At 47.1% G+C, this 18,564-nt stretch overlaps 1 protein-coding gene across 2 annotated transcripts in view; it reads left to right on the top strand.

Annotated features, from left to right (window-relative positions):
* LOC132438038 (synaptotagmin-17) overlaps window positions 1-18,270 on the top strand; it is a 117,066-nt gene extending 98,796 nt beyond the window's left edge. For both annotated transcript variants that reach the window (XM_060031822.1, XM_060031823.1), the window contains exons 8-11: window positions 5,411-5,576; window positions 11,641-11,734; window positions 15,272-15,404; window positions 17,386-18,270. In XM_060031822.1, coding sequence (XP_059887805.1) covers window positions 5,411-5,576; window positions 11,641-11,734; window positions 15,272-15,404; window positions 17,386-17,465 — 473 coding nt within the window. In that variant the 3' untranslated portion in view covers window positions 17,466-18,270. The remainder of the gene's footprint in view (window positions 1-5,410; window positions 5,577-11,640; window positions 11,735-15,271; window positions 15,405-17,385) is intronic.
* The last annotated feature ends 294 nt before the right edge of the window (window positions 18,271-18,564 follow it).

Genomic DNA, 18,564 nt, shown 5'->3' with positions numbered 1-18,564 from the left:
TCCTCCCAATTAAAAGCCTTTGCCTGCCCAGGTGGAAAGGGGAGTAATTGAGCAGTGACCTGTCACAGCCCTATTTTCTGGTATGTTTCACCCCAGGCATCCATAACCACCACTTGCTCAGTGGAGAAAATCAAAGGGACCAGGGGTGGGGAGAAGGGCGGGAAGGTGGGGGCTGAGATTCTCCATTGCTAACGAGCTCCCTGGTGATGCTGGTATTGCTCCAAACAGCAGTCATTGTGCTAAGTAATCTGGAAAAACAGGGTCGGTCAACTGCCTTCAGTGCTGACTTAGAAAAGTCCAGGCACGCCATCCTAGAGTCAAGATACACCAGGTTGGAGGCATCAGGGCACATGGGCGGTGCCCACACCGTTCTCACCACTGTCCCCCAAAAGGGGCAGTTGACCCCAAGAAGCAGCATTTGATTTCCTAGCATGCATTTAGTCATTCAAAACTAGTTATTGCACATCTACTATGTGCCAGGCACTGGGGAGAGAGATGATCACGGCAGACCTTGTGCAGGGGGAGGCCAGACTGAACAAGAATTCACGGGGATGTGTGAAAGGAGGGATGAGGGGCTCTAGGAGCTCTTAGAGAGGCTCCTACCTAGTCTTCCCTAAAGAAGCCACCACGTGGCTGAGACTCAAAGAAGAAACTCGAATTGGCCGAAGACAGGCCAAGGGAAGTATCTGCAAAGATCTGGACACACTTTGAGAAATGGCAAGAGCTGAAGCAAATCTGGAGCATGTTGTGAGCGACAGGGGATAAGCTGCAGGGGCAGGTGGGAGCCCTGTTCCCGAGGGTGATGGGCACTCCTGGAGGGCTTCGGTGAGATGAGATCAGGGTGTTGGAAGGATCCCTCTGGATTTGGAAGGTGAGATAAGGCAGGAAGAACAGCCAATTGAGGAGGTCTCTGTGAGAGACGAGGGGGGAGGAAGAATGTGGAAGGGAAAGCGACAGAGACAGAAGTCGGGGAGGGAGAGGGAGGGAGGGAGGAAGACAGGAAGGAAAGAAGAAAGGAAGGAAGGGAGGAGGGAAGAAAAGGAAGAAAGAAGGGAATTGGAAAGGTGCTGGGAGATGGAATAAACAAGACTTAAAAATTGATTCGATGTGCGTAGAGGGAAAGAGAGGAGGTAAAGATGATTTGGGGCAAATATCCAACAATGCTAGACAATTCTGGTCAGTTCCAGCCAATTCTTGTCAGTTTTGTCTAATCAAAACTGTGTGTGTATGGGACTTCCTGGGTGGTCCAGTGGTTAAGACTCCACGCTTCCACTGCAGGGACACGGGTTCGATCCCTGGTCTGGAACTAAGATCTCGTATGCCGTGTGTGTGTGTGTCTGTGTATGTGTGTACACTGTGCATTTTTCTGGGGAAAGAAAGGAGCAGTAGCTTTAATCAAGACAGCTATACTATAATATTTGATATCAAATAAATCACAAAGGTAGAGCAAATGTAATGGGGTATCCTAGGTTGGATCTTGGGAACAGAAAAAGAAAAAACTGGTGAAATCTGAATAAAGCCTGTAGTTTACTGAAGAATAAATTTATTAATTTTATTAATTATTAATTAATTTATTAAATTTATTAATTTCTTAGTTATGACAAATGTACTGTGGGAAGTTTACATCAGGGGAAACTGGATGAAGTTTATTCAGGGACTCTGTATAATATTTTTGCAACTTTTCTGTAAATCTAAATTTATTCGAAAATAAAAAGTTTATTATTTTTTTTAAGTGAAGGAAAAGAAAAAGAGATAGAGGACAACGAGGGTGGAAACTTCCAGATCAGACCTTATGGTAAATTAGAGAACAGAAAACGTCTCCACTATAGACATCCAGAAATACAGATAAACTTTACAAACATCCTTTGAAAATTAAGCTGGGCTTCCAAGAAAGTGAGGAGGGCGACCAGGGGCGGGAAACAAAGTTAGAGATGGAAACCAAAGCAGTGGGCACACGCGCGGCAGAGCGCTGGGTGCGGTGTCAGCCTCCCTAATACAGAAGCTCGGGCTTCACATCCACACCGGGGAGGGAGTGATGAGACTTGGACCCTCTCACAGAGAGGAGACCCGTGAAGAGTCCCACCTTACAGGAAAGGATGCGCCGAGTGGGGAGGGGGCGGTCCTCCCTCTGTCAGAGAGATGATGAAGAAGTTTGTCAGCTTCATCCCAAACTCAGGGAGGAAATGCAAGACTTCGCCTCTGCAGCATCCTTTGGTGAAGTCTGTACCATTAAATTTAAACACAGAGTTCTAGCAATGCCCCGGGGCTTTTAAGCCATGGGTTTATAACAGTTATATATTTTAACTCCAAAATTAGAAAAATAACACAAACTCTACTTCTAATCGGTTGTGTGGCTTAATTTTTGTTAAAGAAACTACAGATAGGCTGAGACATGTGGACGTTTGCTGTGATGTTTTGTGGTGCTGCCCTGTGGGGTTATTTTACATTTTGGAGTTCTGCCTTCCATCTAGGGCGAGGATTCTATTGACATGTGGGGTTAGAAAACCCTTCGCTGTGGGGCTGTCCTGGTCATTGTAGGACGTTTAGCAGCATTTCTGGCTTCTACCCGTTGGATGCTAATAGCACCACCACTTCTATTTTTGACAACCAAGAATGTCTCTAGGCATTGTTTAATGTCCCCTGAGAATCAAAATCACCCCTGGTTGAGAACCAGTGCTCCAGGGTGATCGACTTAGGGGGGCCTGGGATGTGGCATTTTCAGATTTAGAACTGGGACAGTCCTGGGCAAACTGGGGTGGTTACATCCCCTACTTCCATCTCTAATATGAATAGTTAGGGTGCAAGATAATTATAGGATGGGTGAGAGTGGGGAAAGTGGTTTGGCACCAGCAAGTATCATACTCTTGGGCTAACTATTCCAGCCAACACCTGACAGACGTGGCCACGTTCTCACCAATGAGTGTCCTGGGTTACAAGTGATGGGTGGAAAGCAGATGGAAATGATTTGCTGCTTCTCATCCATGCAAAGGGGGAACTGCTCCAAAAGCAGACCCCTGGGAATGATCCAGCCGAATCTCTTTGTGTGGAAGGAATGGGCAAAAGTCCCCACAGGGAGCTCAGCAATGCCCAGCATCACAAGGGGTCCTTCAGCCCTCTCAGCATCGAGGCGATATCCTCCTAGACCAATGCTCTCAACTGAGAAAGGAGGAGACCGAAGTCCGGGGAGGGGCAGGGAACAGGGAAGGGCCGAGGTCCTGAGCCCCCTAACTCCATAAGCAAGAGTTCTCTCCCTTTGCCATGTAAGGGAGGGTTAAGAGAGCCAATTCCGAACCAGCTGGCTCCAGTTTGGATACTGGCAAACACTGAAAGACGGTTGGCCGGGACTGGTGGGGAGAGGTGGGACAAGGCGGGACTGACCAGCGCAGCTGCCTAAGATGGGGGAAGGGCTGGTTCTGATCAAACAGGAAAGCCCAATGGTTCTTATCAGGGACAGGTAGCCCAGATGGAAGCTGCCTGCTTAGCATAGCTCTATTTTTTTTAAAAGCTTTATTTATTGATTTAAAGTAAATTCTATCTATTTATTTATTTGGCTGCCTCAGGTCTTAGTTGCGGTACGCGGGATCTTCATTGCGGCACGCGGGATCTTTCGTTGTGGCACGCGGGCTTAGTTGCCCCGCGGCATGTGGGATCTTAGTTCCCCGACCAGGGATCAAACCCTCATCCCCTGCATTGGAAGGCGGATTCTCAACCACTGGACCACCAGGGAAGTCCCAGCATAGCTCTAGTGACTAAAGCAACTGTCCCGTTCCTTCCCCAGAAAAATTCATATAGATGCGTGTGTACACATACCTGCATACAGACTTCTGATTTTGCATTTAATTTCGAGGGATTCACTGGACCCCTGAAGCCCATTAACCTCAGTGATGAAACCCTGAGCTAATCGTTAATAATCACACTATTACGGAGCATGTATACATGCCAAGCACTCGGTGACTTTATTTGACCCAATTAGTTGGCCTAGCAACCTGACGAAGTAGGGGCTAACACATGATCAACCATGCTCAGCCCTATTGGTTTCCCATGATGAAGTATCATGTGCATTTTAAAATCAAAGACTTTGGTGTCAGGAGGGCTGGGTTCAAATCCCTACTCTGCCTACTACCAGCAGGATGATCTTGGGCAAGTCACTTAACCTGTCTAAGTCTCAGCTTCCCTCTACGTGCTTGACACATCATAAATGCTCAGTAAAGGTGGTCCACTACTTCCTTATTCATGAGCCCAGCCAGCTATTACAGTGGCTTTGAAGGCAAGATTTCACACCCCTGGGCATCACAAAAGGGACCCCAAAGATCTTCTAGTCGGACAGCTGAGAAGGGAAGGAATGTACCAGCATCACATGGCATGTCAGGCGCAGAGCTGGAGCTGGGACCCGGGCTTCTGGATCCCAGTCTAACAAGTTCACCACTGCCCGGTGCCTGCTGTCACAGATGAGCCACCCAGCTGAGTTCCAGGCAGGTTCTCAGCATGCCTTTCTCCCCCAGTCAGTCATCTTCAATCGTGGTTTCCAAAAAAAGTATATGCTAAGAGGTCTCCAGAGGGGCTGAGACCTTGGAGAACTTTAGTGTCTCAAACATGGGGTTTTTGTTTGTCCCTTTTCAGAATTAAGAACGCATCCTGAACCCCAGTAGTTCCACGGGCTAAAGATATAAGTAGTCTTGACTACAGTAGGGAAATATACACCTTGGCCAGACAGCCCAGAAGTGCAGATTGAAATAAGATGCCATTTTTTTGCTTATAAAATTTGCAAAGATTGCCATTAAAGTGGTAACACTCAGTGCAGGCAAGGGCGCTGTGCGATGGGCACTCTCAGACATCACCGTGGGAGTATAAATTGCTTTCAGGAGGTAATTTAGCAAATTGTATCAAAGCCTTAAAAATCTATCCCCAGAAAATCATCAGAAATGCTGCAAAAGCTTTATGCGCAAGGCTTTTCATCTCAGGGTTATTTCTAATTGTTTTTTAAAAAGAGAAAACAATCTAATTATCCCAAAATTGGGGAATGATTAAATAAACTCTAGGGGGGCCACTAGGGAATATTAAAGAGCTATTTGAAACAACGTTTACAAAAATTTATAATGACATGAGGGGAAATGCTTATACTCTTAATTTTTAGAAATCAGAATACTGACAGGGGTGTATGGTCAATAAAATCGCAATTGCATTTTTAAAAAAATCTTTGCATTCAACATGACAAGAAGAAAAACACTCTAATGTAGTAACGTTTTCCAAGGATTCTATAATGAGCACATATTACTTTTATTATTTTGTAAACTTTAGGTATGCGTTAATCATAAGGCGACACTTTTTACTTTCATTCTTAAAAAGATGTCATAGCATCAACGTTTGCACGGCCAAGCTTCTTCCCAACCCGTATTCTCTCTGCCCCCAGCCATGCCAGAGCTGCCCCAGGCTTCCCTGTGCCCACTGTTCTGGATGGAGTTCAAAGGCCACTGCTATAGATTTTTCCCTCTCAATAAGACCTGGGCTGAGGCTGACTTCTACTGCTCTGAGTTCTCCATCGGCAGGCAGTCCGCCAAACTGGCCTCCATCCACAGGTGAGTGGACTCCTCTGTCCTCTGTAGCCCAACCAAACACCCCCTCTGGAAAGGGGTGTGGGGAATGGTGTGTCCCACTGGTGTTCCTCTTTGGTAATTGCAGCTTTTATTCAGCCCAATTTCTCATTGAAACTGGCCTTGGCAGTAGAGGACAAAGTATTTAGCAAGGGTAGCAAACAGCAGGCTGGAAGGTCCATTTTTATAAGTGCCGACCTTGTGCTGTGCCCTGTTCTGTATCACAGGGGCTTTGACCCTATGATATAACTCACATAATATGTATGTAAAGAACATAACATGAGACATAATAACTGATATTTATTTGCTAAGAGTTTATAAGCATCAAGTTCCCGCAAACCATATTAGGTAAGTATCCTCATTTCACAGATACGGAACCTGAGGCTCAAAGAAGGTAACTCGCTATAAAGTGGTGGAGCTGGGATTTGAACCTGAGCAGTTGGGTTCCATAGCCCAGCCACCAAGGCCTCCTTCAGTGTTCCTCCATGCCTCCTAAACCCCAGCCATGCTCACCATCTCGAAGTTCTCCAAAGTGGTCCAGCCCATTTACGCCTGCATACTTTGCACATTCTGTTCCCTCCACTGGGAATTCCCATCCCTATCTTCTCCTCCAGGGAGACACTTCCTTAACCTTCCAGACAGTTCTGCCATCTTTCCACCGAAGTCGCCCCTGACTCAATGGCACCTGACTGCACTCACCACCCACCTCTCAGGAGCACTTTCTTCATCACTTTAGTGACTTCTTTTCACATCTGTCTTCCTTGCTGATTCGTGGGTTCTTTGAAGCCAGCGGTGATGTGTTCCATTGCCACTAAACTACAAATTTACAATCTTACCTCATTTTTCAAGAATCTCAGAGACTTGAAGTTACAATGACGGTTGGTTCTTTATGCTTTCCAGTCACAGAGTTTTGTTAAGAGTGGGGAAGGGGTCCTCAATCTTTGTTTCCAAAGAAGTCTTGAATCCTTGCATCAACTCATCCAGCAGATTTATTGAGCACCTACTGCATCCTTGGTGGTGCTGAAGAATATAGTGAGGTAGTCAGGGTCTGACCAGGAAAACAGGAAGCACTACAAACATTTAACACAGAGAGAATTTCGTACATACACAAGTGATGGGCTCTGAGAACTTAAAGAAGCAGTAGTGTATCTAGAGATTAACACTAGCAGGAAGCCAACTCCACCCCTAACTGGAGGGCGGGCCAGTCCTATGGGAGCTAGAGCCACAGAAGGCAGGCAGCCCCTGCCAGCACCTCCCCAGGCAGAGAGGGAAAGATACACCCTGGCTTCTCTCTCCCTCCCATCCTTCCCATCAGTGCCTCCCGTCACATGGAGGGCAGCTGACGTGGAAGCCTGGGAAAGGCGATCTTCGGGGGTCAAATCCCCTGTGATACAGAGCACAGCACGTGACTGGCATTTATAGAGATGGATAAAATAAGTTCTCAAAAGTAACCAACCTGTAGAGGAAGATGAAATATATGTAATAAACAGTAAATTTAAAAGTGATTCCAAATGAAGATTTCCCTTTGGCCAGTCCGCAGGAAGGACGGCTCAGCCTGCCTCATGGTGCTTGTAATCTATCACTTGGTCTAATAGGCATTAGAAAGGATTCCAGGCAAATGCAGGGGTTTTCCAACAGCCGCTGACCCAGATCCTGTTCCTTTCTTCCTAAACTTACCTCCTTCCTCTCTTCTCCAGTCCTGACATCCCTCTTTTTCTCTCTTATACTAATGTTTCCCAAATGTTATACCAGCATTTCCTCTCGTATACAGGTAGTTTTCCACTTTGGTATATAATAGAATACTTTCCCAAAAACATGTAGAAAAGTTGAATTTGCACAACGCATTCATCTGTTATAAGTTCAGTTCCCATAAAGCCAGACAATATTATAAAATCTCTAATTACATCTTGTCTTTGAGACACAATCCAATTTTCTAATTCTGGCATTTTTTCATGCTTTGTAATTTTGTTCTTTTCCTTCATAATTAAGCACGCTATCAACTTATGTTCATCGAGCAACTGATTAAAGCGTAAGGTTTTCATACTTTCAGCTTACCTAATAATTTCCATCTTTGCTTCAAGTGACGGTTGAATTGAATTAAGTTTATTTGATCTCTGCTTACTACTTGCAGTAGCACCTTGGGCCTTTCTATGTCCCAGTTATTTTGAACAGATATGGGGAAAATGCAATAAACTATTGAAATAGTTTCCTGAGCAGGTGCCGCTGAACAAAGATGGCACTAGTGCTAAAATGGCTGGGCAGCCACTCCCCCAGATGACCGCTCACCATGCATGTTCAGCAGTTGCTGTAGGACACCCCAAATTGCACATGAGAGGGGCACTTGGGGATGCCAGTGCCTCACTGGGTAGGACCAATGGCAAAGACCCATTGGACTGGAGAGCACTTTGTCCCCAGAAATCTACCACTCTGATATTAGACAGAACACACTGTCTTGGAACATCGGCACTGAGTAGAGCCTGGTGATGGTGTGAGATAAGATGTCAAATAGAAAAAAGACGTCGTGTGGGTCCGTGTTGGTCTCTCTCTTTGGGGAGACCAGCCCATCAGAAATAGAAAACTAAACCAACCAGCCTGCCCTGGGGAGCATGGAAACTTTGTGCTACAGGTGGGCAAGAATTGGATAGAGGGTGCTCATGGAAGGTTTCCTGGAAGAACTAGTCCTGGATCAAGATCTTGAAGGCTTGGGAAGCTTAGGGAATGGGGGCAGCAGATGTTCTAAAGGAAGAAACCTGTGCAATGTTATGTGCATTGATTGAGGGCATTAGAGTCAGTCAGCCCTAAGCTAGTCCCCACTCCACCACTTCCCACCTGGGCGACCTCGCCCAAGTCCCATAAACTCTCTGAGCCAGAGTCCTCAGCTGGGAAATAGAAGTAGTCACACTGACTTTAAGGTTGAGGGGCTTTAGAGGAGATAAAAATGGATCTGAAGTTCTTACACAAGTGCTCGGGTAACTCAATGCTCCGTGGTGGGAGCTGTTATTCTTTTTATTAATTATAATTACGAGTGTCTCAAGAGGTCAGTGCTTACTTAGCGTGCGCACGTCAGATCATCTTTCGGAGGGCAAGTAAGCCTTGACTCACCCGCCCTGTTTCCTTTCCATTGCCTCTAATAACATCTGTCTTCGTCCGTTTAGGCTGCTATAACAAAAATATCACAGACCGGGCGGCTGATAGACAATAGAAATCCATTTCTCACCGTTCTAGAGGCTGGAGTCCAAGATCAGGGCTCCGTCACCGTCAGGTTCTGGTGAGGGCTCACTCCCTGGCTTACAGATGGTCATCTTCGTGCTGAGTCCTCACATGGCAGAAGCGGCAAGGGATCTCTCTGGGGCCTCTTTTATAAGGGCGTTAGTCCCATTCACAGGGCTCCACTTTCATGAACTAATCACCCCCAAGGGCCCCACCTCCTAACACCATCACATTAGGGGTTAGGATTTCAACATATGAATTGTGGGGGCAGGGGACTGACATTCAGTTCATAACAGTATGTGTTTAGCAATGCCCAGCATGTGACTGCCTAGAGCACTGCGTTGAGAAGGATTCTGAGAGCCAGAATTCTGGGTGCTTCTGGGATGGATCAAGAATGTCTTCCACAAACACAAAATTAAGGAGAGTGGCTCTGTGTGCTTTGACTTGCCACCAGCGTCTCAAGCAAAAGGAAATCTATTGGTGGGTGTTCTAGACAAGGTGGCAGCCTGTAGAGAGCGGTCATTTAGAACAGTGTCTCCAACCTTTTTGGCACCAGGGACCAGTTTCGTGGAAGATGATTTTTCCGCGGACCAGGGCGGGGGTTGCGGGGGTGATGGTTCGGGCGGTAATGCGGGCGATGGGAAGCGGCAGATGAAGCTTTGCTCGCTGGCCCGCCGCTCACCTCCTGCTGTGCAGCCCGGTTCCTAACAGGCAGCGGACTGCTACTGGTCCACGGCCCGGGGGTTGGAGACCCCAGATTTAGAAGACGCCAATGGGAGCAGATATACACCGTTGTAACGTAAAGGGTACCTCAACATAGTCCTGTGTTTTGTTTTGTTTTGTTTTGTTTTGTTTTGCGGTACGCAGGCCTCTCACTGTTGTGGCCTCTCCCGTTGCGGAGCACAGGCTCCGGGCGCGCAGGCTCAGTGGCCATGGCTCACGGGCCCAGCTGCTCCGCGGTATGTGGGATCTTCCTGGACCGGGGCACGAACCCGCGTCCCCTGCATCAGCAGGCGGACTCTCAACCACTGCGCCACCAGGGAAGCCCCATAGTCCTGTTTTGAAGTGAGTTATTGGTTAGGTGTTTGTTAGGTCTGGGGCTGATTATTATTACTACGTAATGACTTCTTCAACACACCAATGTTCACCTTTTAGTGTCATGTGGAAGCCAAAAATGTGGAATCCCTTGTCCAGTGGGATCTGTCCCTCTGGGTCTGTGAGCTGCCTGAGTGAACTGTGCCTGTTAGTTGTTCGTTTTCTGTCACATCCCTTGCCCACCCTTCTCATCTCTGCAAATGACACTCCCCAGGTTCATGGATATTGGGGCACTAGGTGAGTGGTTACCTTGCCCCCCCCCCCCCCCTCCAGGGCCTCCAATGCAGCAGCTCCAAGTATCATGTCCACACACAGCTACAACCCCAGGAAGGGAGGCAGTGGTGGAAACTGGGACCTTTTCCACACACCACTCTCCATTTATAGGGGAGGAGAATGTTTCCAAGACGTCCTCTACCAATTCCCCCATACATCTAATTGGCTGAACTTGGTCCGATGGCCAATGTTAGCTGCAAAGGAGGCTGAGAAAGTGAAATCTGGCCTTCCTAAATTTGGTTGTAGGCAATGGGCAAAAGGATTAGGAATGACTGTGAGGCAGGTAACCTGTAGCATCTGCCGCTGTGCCTGCTTGATGTGAGGATGAAATGAGTTCATGTATATAAAACATCCGGCATAGTACCTGGCATGAAATCAGTGCTCAAGAAACATTTTAATGACCTGAAGAAAAAAATCGCTGTGTTCCTATCTATCTATCTATCTATCCATTCATCCATCCCTATTTCTCTGTTGTTTTTGGCAGCAGACTGCCTCCAGGGTCCTCCATCAATTTCTTTTGTTGGGTGAATTACTTTATAAGCTCTTTAAAATAGGAGGTGAGAATCCCCCAAGAAGACACCAATGCCTTCTGCTATGGTTTGAATGTTTGTGTGCCCCCCAAGATTCATATGTTGAAATCCTAATGCCCAATGTGATGGTATTAGGAGATGGGGCCTTGGGAAAATGCTTAAGTTCTGAGGGTGAAGCCCTGATGAATAAGGTTAGTGCCCTTATAAAAGAGGCCCCACAGAGCTCCCCTGCCCCCTTCTGCGATATGGGGGCACAGCAAGAAGTCTGCACCCAGAAGGGGCCCTCACCTGACCATGCTGGCACCCTGATTTTTCACTTCCCAGCCTCCAGAACTGTGAGAAATAAATTCCTGTAGTTCATAAGCTACCCAGTATGTGGTATTTTGTTGTAGCAGCCTGAATGGCCTAAGATACCTGCTGAAGAGGGTGGACTGATAATTGCAGGATTTGGTTTTGCTGAGTCGTCTATGCAGGTTCAGGCCTCGAGCTGAATTTTCCAGCAAAACAAAAGATTTTGAAGATGTTCTGTGAGAAAGGATTAGGAGAGAGGAGGCTATGTAAGGACTGGCGCCGTAAGGAGGGCTTTTGAGAAAGACCAAAAACATCCAGTGGAGATTTTCGTTATTTGACGTGTACAATGCAAAGTCAGCTCCTTTCTTTGTGTCTTCGATGTAATCCACCTTGTTTGCTAGTGTTTTTACATTTCTAGGATGAGTAACAGTGTGTGCTGAGTCCTGCTTTGGACCAAATCCAGAGATGCCCCTGAGAGGACAGCCCACATGCGTGCCTTAGTTTAAAAAGGAAAAAGAGAAAGCAGGACCGCATCACATCCTCTATTTTCTTTGGTCTGGGAGGGCTAACGAAGACTTCTGTCCATTTTCAACTCAATCCTATGGCAAGAGGCGATGAGTAACAGGCTACCGGGTTTCTTACCTTCGCAGCTGGGAGGAGAATGTCTTTGTGTATGACCTCGTGAACAGCTGTGTTCCTGGGATCCCAGCTGACATCTGGACAGGGCTTCACGATCACAGGCAGGTGAGGAAGTGCTGACCGTCAAGCCCTTTTGGAAGTTCCAGCCAAGATTCCATTTTGATTTAACCAGCCTTTCACATGGAACCTGGGTGCCAGGTCACGGCTATGTGCCCAGCACACAGAAAGATCAGACACGAGGATGCCTCAGTTAGAATATGATAATTGTTGTGAAAGAGGGTATTATGGGAACATGTTGGATGGCCAGGGACGGCCTCTGTTTAGGTTTGGGTTCTCCAAAAAGCAGACACAAAAACGTGATTGGATGGGTAAGAGGCTTTTGAGGGAAAACATTGGCGAAGGAAAAAAGACAGGAGGGTTGAAGAGGCAGGGAAGACCTTCAGGCCATGATGTGGGTCTGAGCCCAGTGAAAGAAGAGGGGGAGGGAACGGCTGAGTGGGGAGAGCCTTAGACCGCAGCTCACCCTGGAAAGTCTTAGCTAAGCCAGTGGGGTGTCCCCAGGCAAAGGATGCCCATTCCAGGAGTCCCACCTTGGGCAGGAGGAAGCCAGCACTAATACCCCTGACATGCTAAGTCACTAACTGGGAACAGTGTGGAGGAAGCACAGTCTCACTGTGAATACAGTGCTGGGTCCAAGGGGCTTTCAGTCAGCCATGCTCCCTCAGCTGGTCCTCCTGAAGGAGCTCTGAGCAGTGCACGTCTACAGCTGCCACAGCCTCCCTGGGTCAGAGATATTTAAGCTAACGTCTAGTGGATAAATAGGAACCAGCCAGAGGAAGAGCATTCCAGGTAGAGGGCGCAGCATGGGCAAAGGTCCTGAGGTGGGAGAGATCACGGCACACTCAAGGACATTAAAGACTAGTGTGCCTGGGACGCAGAGTGGCGCAGGGGTGAGTGGAATAACGGTGGAGAAGAAGGCCAAAGAGGCTGGCTTGGGCCAGATCTCATACCTGGCAATATCACGGCACACTCCACCTGGAGATTTGGTCTCCACACTTTCCATGGACAAGTTGTATCCTGAGCGTCTCTCCTGCATGGATGCCTCCAGCCCTGCCTCAGATAGGGTTCCAGTTCCAGCTCCTGTTCTGCCACGTACTGGATGGTAGGTGACTGGGACTTTTTTTTTTTTTTTTTGCGTCTCTGAGCTTCAGTTTCCTCAGCTGTAAAATGGGATGACAATAATAGTGCCTGATTGTAAAAAGTAAATGGGCCAAGGTATATAAAGGGCTTAGCCTGTGCTCAGCACACTGTGAGAGCTCATTAAGGGTGGTTGAAGTTGCTGTCAAAGTAGCAGAAGTGGGACTTCCTGGTGGTCCAGTGGCTAAGACTCCGCACTCCCAATGAAGGGGGCCTGGGTTTCCATCCCTGCTCAGGGAACTAGATCCCGCACGTATGCTGCAACTAAAAGCCTGCATGCCACAGCTAAAAGATTCTGCATGCCCCAACTAAAGATCCTGCATGCCGCAATGAAGATCCCGCGTGCCACAACTAAGACCTGGTGCAGCCAAATAAACAAATATTAAAAAAAAAAAAATAGCAGAAGTATCAATAGTGGCCAGACTCAGTATAGATACTTTTAAAAATCAATAGAATTCATCTGGCAAAAACTTGTATAGAAGTTGTAACATTAAAAAACCAAATGTCCCATTATAATAGTAACTTTAAAATTGGCTTATGAGTTCCTTAACTTAGAGTTAAGGAACTTGTATAACAAGACCTAAGAATAATAACAACAAATGATACAGTAAAAGGACTTGTTTTTTTTGTTTGTTTGTTTTCTTTTTTGCGGTACGTGGGCCTCTCACTGCTGTGGCCTCCCCCGCCGCGGAGCACAGGCTCCAGACACGCAGGCTCAACGGCCATGGCCCACGGGCCCAGCCGCTCCGCGGCATGTGGGGTCTTCCTGGACCAGGGCACAAACCCGCGTCCCCTGCATCGGCAGGCGGACTCTCAACCACTGCGCCACCAGGGAAGCCCAGGACTTCTTTTTATAGTTTTCAAGCCTAGGCACCGCATGCCAGGCACTAGCTAGGTCTCTCAATGCTTTTAATTCATTCACTTCTCTCAATAATTCTCTGAGGGAAATATTAGCTCTATTTTATAGTTGTGGAAACTGAGGCTCAGAGAAGTTAAGTAACTTGTCCAGATTGCAGAGCTAGGAAGTAGACAGAGCTAGAATCCCAGGCTCTAGTCTCTCCCAGAAGGAGCGTGCAGTGTCCATTACATGACATGGCCTCCAAAATCATCAGTGCTTTGGGAGACACTTCTCTAAAAACTTGAATAAATGGAGAAATGACTTTTGTTCCAGGACATTGCAAAGAAGTAATTCTTTCCATAGTTAATTTGCACATTTATTGCAACACCTGTCAAATTCCCAGCAAGACTTTTCTTGTAATTGGACAGACTAGTTCCACAGCAGGCAAGAAAAATACACACTATTTGGACAGAAAGAAAAGAGATGAAGGGTGACTCGCACCCACTGGTAAACAACATTTTCTTTTCAATATGGTAGTTAGGGTCTTGAGTGCTGGAGTCAGACAGACCCGGGTTTGAATCCTAGCACTAATGCTTTATTAACTGTGTGAATTTAGGTAGACTAATCTGAGCCTCAGTTTTCTCGTCTGTAAAATGGAGATGACAACGCCTGCTTTGCAGGATGGTGAGGATAAAATGAGTAAAGCACACCTGGCATGGTACATAAGAAGCCCTCAACAAACGGCGGCTTGTAATGTTACCAGCCGGAGCCAGAACCACACTCCAGGTTGGCTGCTCAGTGCTCAAAAGACAATGTTCGAGAGACAGGGTTGGTAGAACAAGAAAGATGCTTTATTCCAGAAGCCGGCAACCTGGGGAGATGACGGACTCGCATCCCCCAAACCATCTCCCAGTTGCTGGTTAGGAGACAAAGGTTTTAAAGGGGAGTTTCAGGGGTGCACAGGCAGGGGGCTACAAGCAGAACAGCACAGCCAGCTCCGACAGTCACCTCGAAACTGGTCATGCGGTGGTTGGATCAGCATCATCTTGATGGTTTTAAGCATAATCTTCAACTCCAGGGTCAGTTTGTTCTCACTTCCTTGAGGCCAGTTCTTGGCCCTGAGCTAGCCATAGATTCAGTGCTGCTCAAGACGGAGCAGCTTATGTCATGGCTACAGTCTGGTCATCAGGCAGTTAGCTTTTTCCCTCTGGCGGCAGTCATAATATCTGCAAAACTACTCAGGAATGTACATAGGACACTGTGATCTATATCTTTCAGGAAGGAACTAAAGATTCTGTGACTCTAGTGTCCTAATCATTAGCTGTATGAGCCTGCTTTTTTTGTGACTCAGGGAAGGTCTGGGAGACTATAGCTTTTCTGCAAACAAGAGGCAGGGGACATGGAGGGGCTTTTGTACCTGGGAGGGCCCTGGAGGGTCCTGCTCAGTTTCAGTAATGGTGGTTAATAATAGTATATCAGATAAAAGTGAGGGCTTCTGCACTGTTAGATATGGAGGTATTAGAATGTTACCCCAAGCTGGAGCTGGCTCAAATGCCTGACCTTTCTCTCCTTGGCTTGCTTCCTTTCCTCTGGGTGCAACCCCCCAGGAAGGGCAGTTTGAATGGACAGACGGCTCATCCTATGACTATAGCTACTGGGATGGGAGCCAGCCGGACGATGGCATCCACGCGGACCCAGAAGAGGAGGATTGCGTGCAAATATGGTACCGACCCACCAGCGGTGGGTGCCCTCGAGACCAGGGCTCTTGCAGGGGTGCTGGGGAGGTGCCAGGGGTAGCCAGGAAACTGTGAATTATTCAACACCTTGGAGAGTGACCAGAGGTCACTGGGGGGTGGGGGTGGGGTGTTTGGGGCGTGGCAGTTCCCTATGGTGGATGCATTTTTTGTTTGTTTTTTTTCTTGTTTTTCTCTCTTTTTTAGCTTTTTTTTTTACATCTTTATTAGACTATAATTGCTTTACAATGGTGTGTTAGTTTCTGCTTTATAACAAAGTGAATCAGTTATACATATACATATGTTCCCATATCTCTTCCCTCTTGCGTCTCCCTCCCTCCCACCCTCCCTATCCCACCTCTCCAGGCGGTCTCAAAGCACCAAGCTGATCTCCCTGTGCTATGCGGCTGCTTCCCACTAGCTATCTACCTTACGTTTGGTAGTGTATATATGTCCATGCCTCTCTCTCGCTTTGTCACAGTTTACCCTTCCCCCTCCCCATAGCCTCAAGTCCATTCTCTAGTAAGTGTGTGTCTTTATTCTTGTCTTACCCCTAGGTTCTTCATGACATTTTTTTTCTTGAATTCCATGTATATGTGTTAGCATACGGTATTTGTCTTTTTCTTTCTGACTTACTTCACTCTGTATGACAGACTCTAGGTCTATCCACCTCATTACAAATAGCTCAATTTCGTTTCTTTTTATGGCTGAGTAATATTCCATTGTATATATGTGCCACATCTTCTTTATCCATTCATCCGATGATGGACACTTAGGTTGTTTCCATCTCCGGGCTACTGTAAATAGAGCTGCAGTGAACATTTTGGTACGTGACTCTTTTTGAATGATGGTTTTCTCAGGGTATGTGCCCAGTTTAAACAATGTTTAATGGTGCGTTGTTGACATGCAAACTGTGATTTGGATGAAAAGACATTAGAGATAGAAGCATGAAAAAAAGAAACTTGTATAGAGACCAAAGGATGGTGCTTTTATGTCATCTCACCAATGCACCAGAGGTGGCTCGTGCTCCTGGACATTAGAACGAAGGGATGCCTGGAGGAGCGCCCAGGTGTAGTAGTGAAAAGAGTACCCAGATGGGTACAAGTACTGGCCCTGTTGCTTTCTAGTTCTGTGCCCTTGCAGGCAATTACTTATTCTCTCTGAGATTCCCTTTTCTCTTCTGTAAAATGGGTTTAATAATCGTTGCTACCCACAGGGCTGTTCTGAGCATTGAAGGAGATATAGTTGACACAGCACAGTGGTAAGAGCATGGACTCTGGAGCTGAATGTCCTTGTCTGAACCCCAGCTCAACCACTTATGAACTGTGTAGCCCAAAGTAAGTGCCTTAACCTCTTGGTGCCTCAGATTCTTCATCTGCAAAATGGGGCTAATGACACAACTCACAGGGTTGATGTGAAGGAAAAAGAAGATAAGAGACATAAAGTGACTGCAATGGTTTGCATGTGGTATCAGCAATCACCACCATCATCGTGAACAACAACGTCACTGCTCACACCAACCTTAAGAAGTAAAAACTATTAATATTTCCATTTTGCAGATGAAGAAATCAAGACTCAGAGAAGTTAAGTGATGTATTCAAGTTTGTCCAGCAAGCAGATATGGAGCTGGGTTTCAAACCTATATCTACTCCAGATGCAAGTGCTGAACTGCTGCCATTCCTACTTTGCTCCTTTTTCTTTTTCTGATTACGGGAGGGAGGCATGGAACAGCGACTTGCTATCCTGGGAGCCAGAGCTGGGCCAAGCCTCTGGGTGAGGCTTGTCCTGTTCCTCCACAGTGACAAGTCAACACTAGCCTTATGAGAGAGTAAGGCTGGACAGCAGCCTCATTAAGCATCTGCAAGAAAGGAATGCCAGTGGAGACACCAGGCCTACGGGAGAGGACTTTTACTCTGGTGGGATGGCGGGGTGACTTTTACTGTGATGGATGGACCTTCACGCAGAGTCTCTGCTTTTTCCCGTCACAGCTCTGAGGTCATGGAATGATAACACCTGCAGCCGAAAGTTCCCCTTTGTCTGCAAGATCGCAGCTCTGACCATTCACTGATCCAGTCTCGCCCTCTCGGAGCAAGCCCAACTCCAGCATCGACTTGTAGATGTACCTAATATAAAGTCGGCACTCAATAAATGTAAAACGCACAGAGGAGACAAATCTCCCAGACAGAGATTTTATACAAGCACATCTTAAGATACAGAGTGATCACTTGGTGACGAGTGACGGGAAAACCAACTCAGCTGGCTTTATAAATAAAGGATGGTGCATTTATTGGTCCAAGTGATAACAGTCCAGGGCTTGTTCTAGATTGAGTTGAATCTCACTGGCCTGGCTCAGGGCACATGCCCATTCTTGAAGCAATCTCTTTAGCGTGTGCTGGTCGGCTAGACCCTGCTTAGATGCACATGGCTGGGCAGGAGGGGTGGGGTCAACATCACCTGAACCACATGGGCCCAAGGAGGAAGGTGGTTCCCCAAGGAAAAGGAAAATACCACCAAACTCGTACATTGCCGGTGGGAATGTCAAATGGTAAAGCCATTCTGGAAACCAGTTTGGTACTTGCTCAAAAAGTGAAACACAGAAATACCATATGGTCCCAGCAATTCCAATTCTGGGTATACACCCAAGAGAACTGAAAACAGGTATTCAGATATGAATGGTCATAGTAGCATTACTCACAATGGCCCCCAAAGTGGAAACATCTTTGGGGGCACCACCCAGATGACCCCATCCCATCGTCAGGATCCCAACCAGGGCCTTGACGGTAGCATAACACGCTGCCTTGGTTGAGAGCTCAACTCCCTTTGAAGTTCGGACACTCTGAGTCCCAGGCTTGATCTGCCCTCCTGCCACAAGAGATGAGAACTTCTTTGTCTGCAACCAAAGAGACTCTTTGGCTTTCACTCTTGGAGCAAGAACCTGTTACTTGTCCTCGGCTGTTTATTTTATTATTATTATCATATATATATATATATTTCGGGGGGGGGCTGTGTTGGGTCTTCGTTGCTGCCCACTGGCTTTCTCTAGCTGCGGTGAGCGGGGGCTACCCTTCGTTGTGGTGTGCGGGCTTCTCAATGCAGTGGCTTCTCGTTGTGGAGCACGGGCTCTAGGCGCACAGGCTTCAGTAGTTGTGGCTCGCGGGCTCAGTAGT

This window comes from Delphinus delphis, chromosome 15 (genome assembly GCF_949987515.2).
Source record: "Delphinus delphis chromosome 15, mDelDel1.2, whole genome shotgun sequence".
Classification (NCBI taxonomy): Eukaryota; Metazoa; Chordata; class Mammalia; order Artiodactyla; family Delphinidae; genus Delphinus; species Delphinus delphis.
The sequence above is the reverse complement of the archived record's forward strand: the minus strand, read 5'-3'. Positions and strand labels throughout refer to the sequence as shown.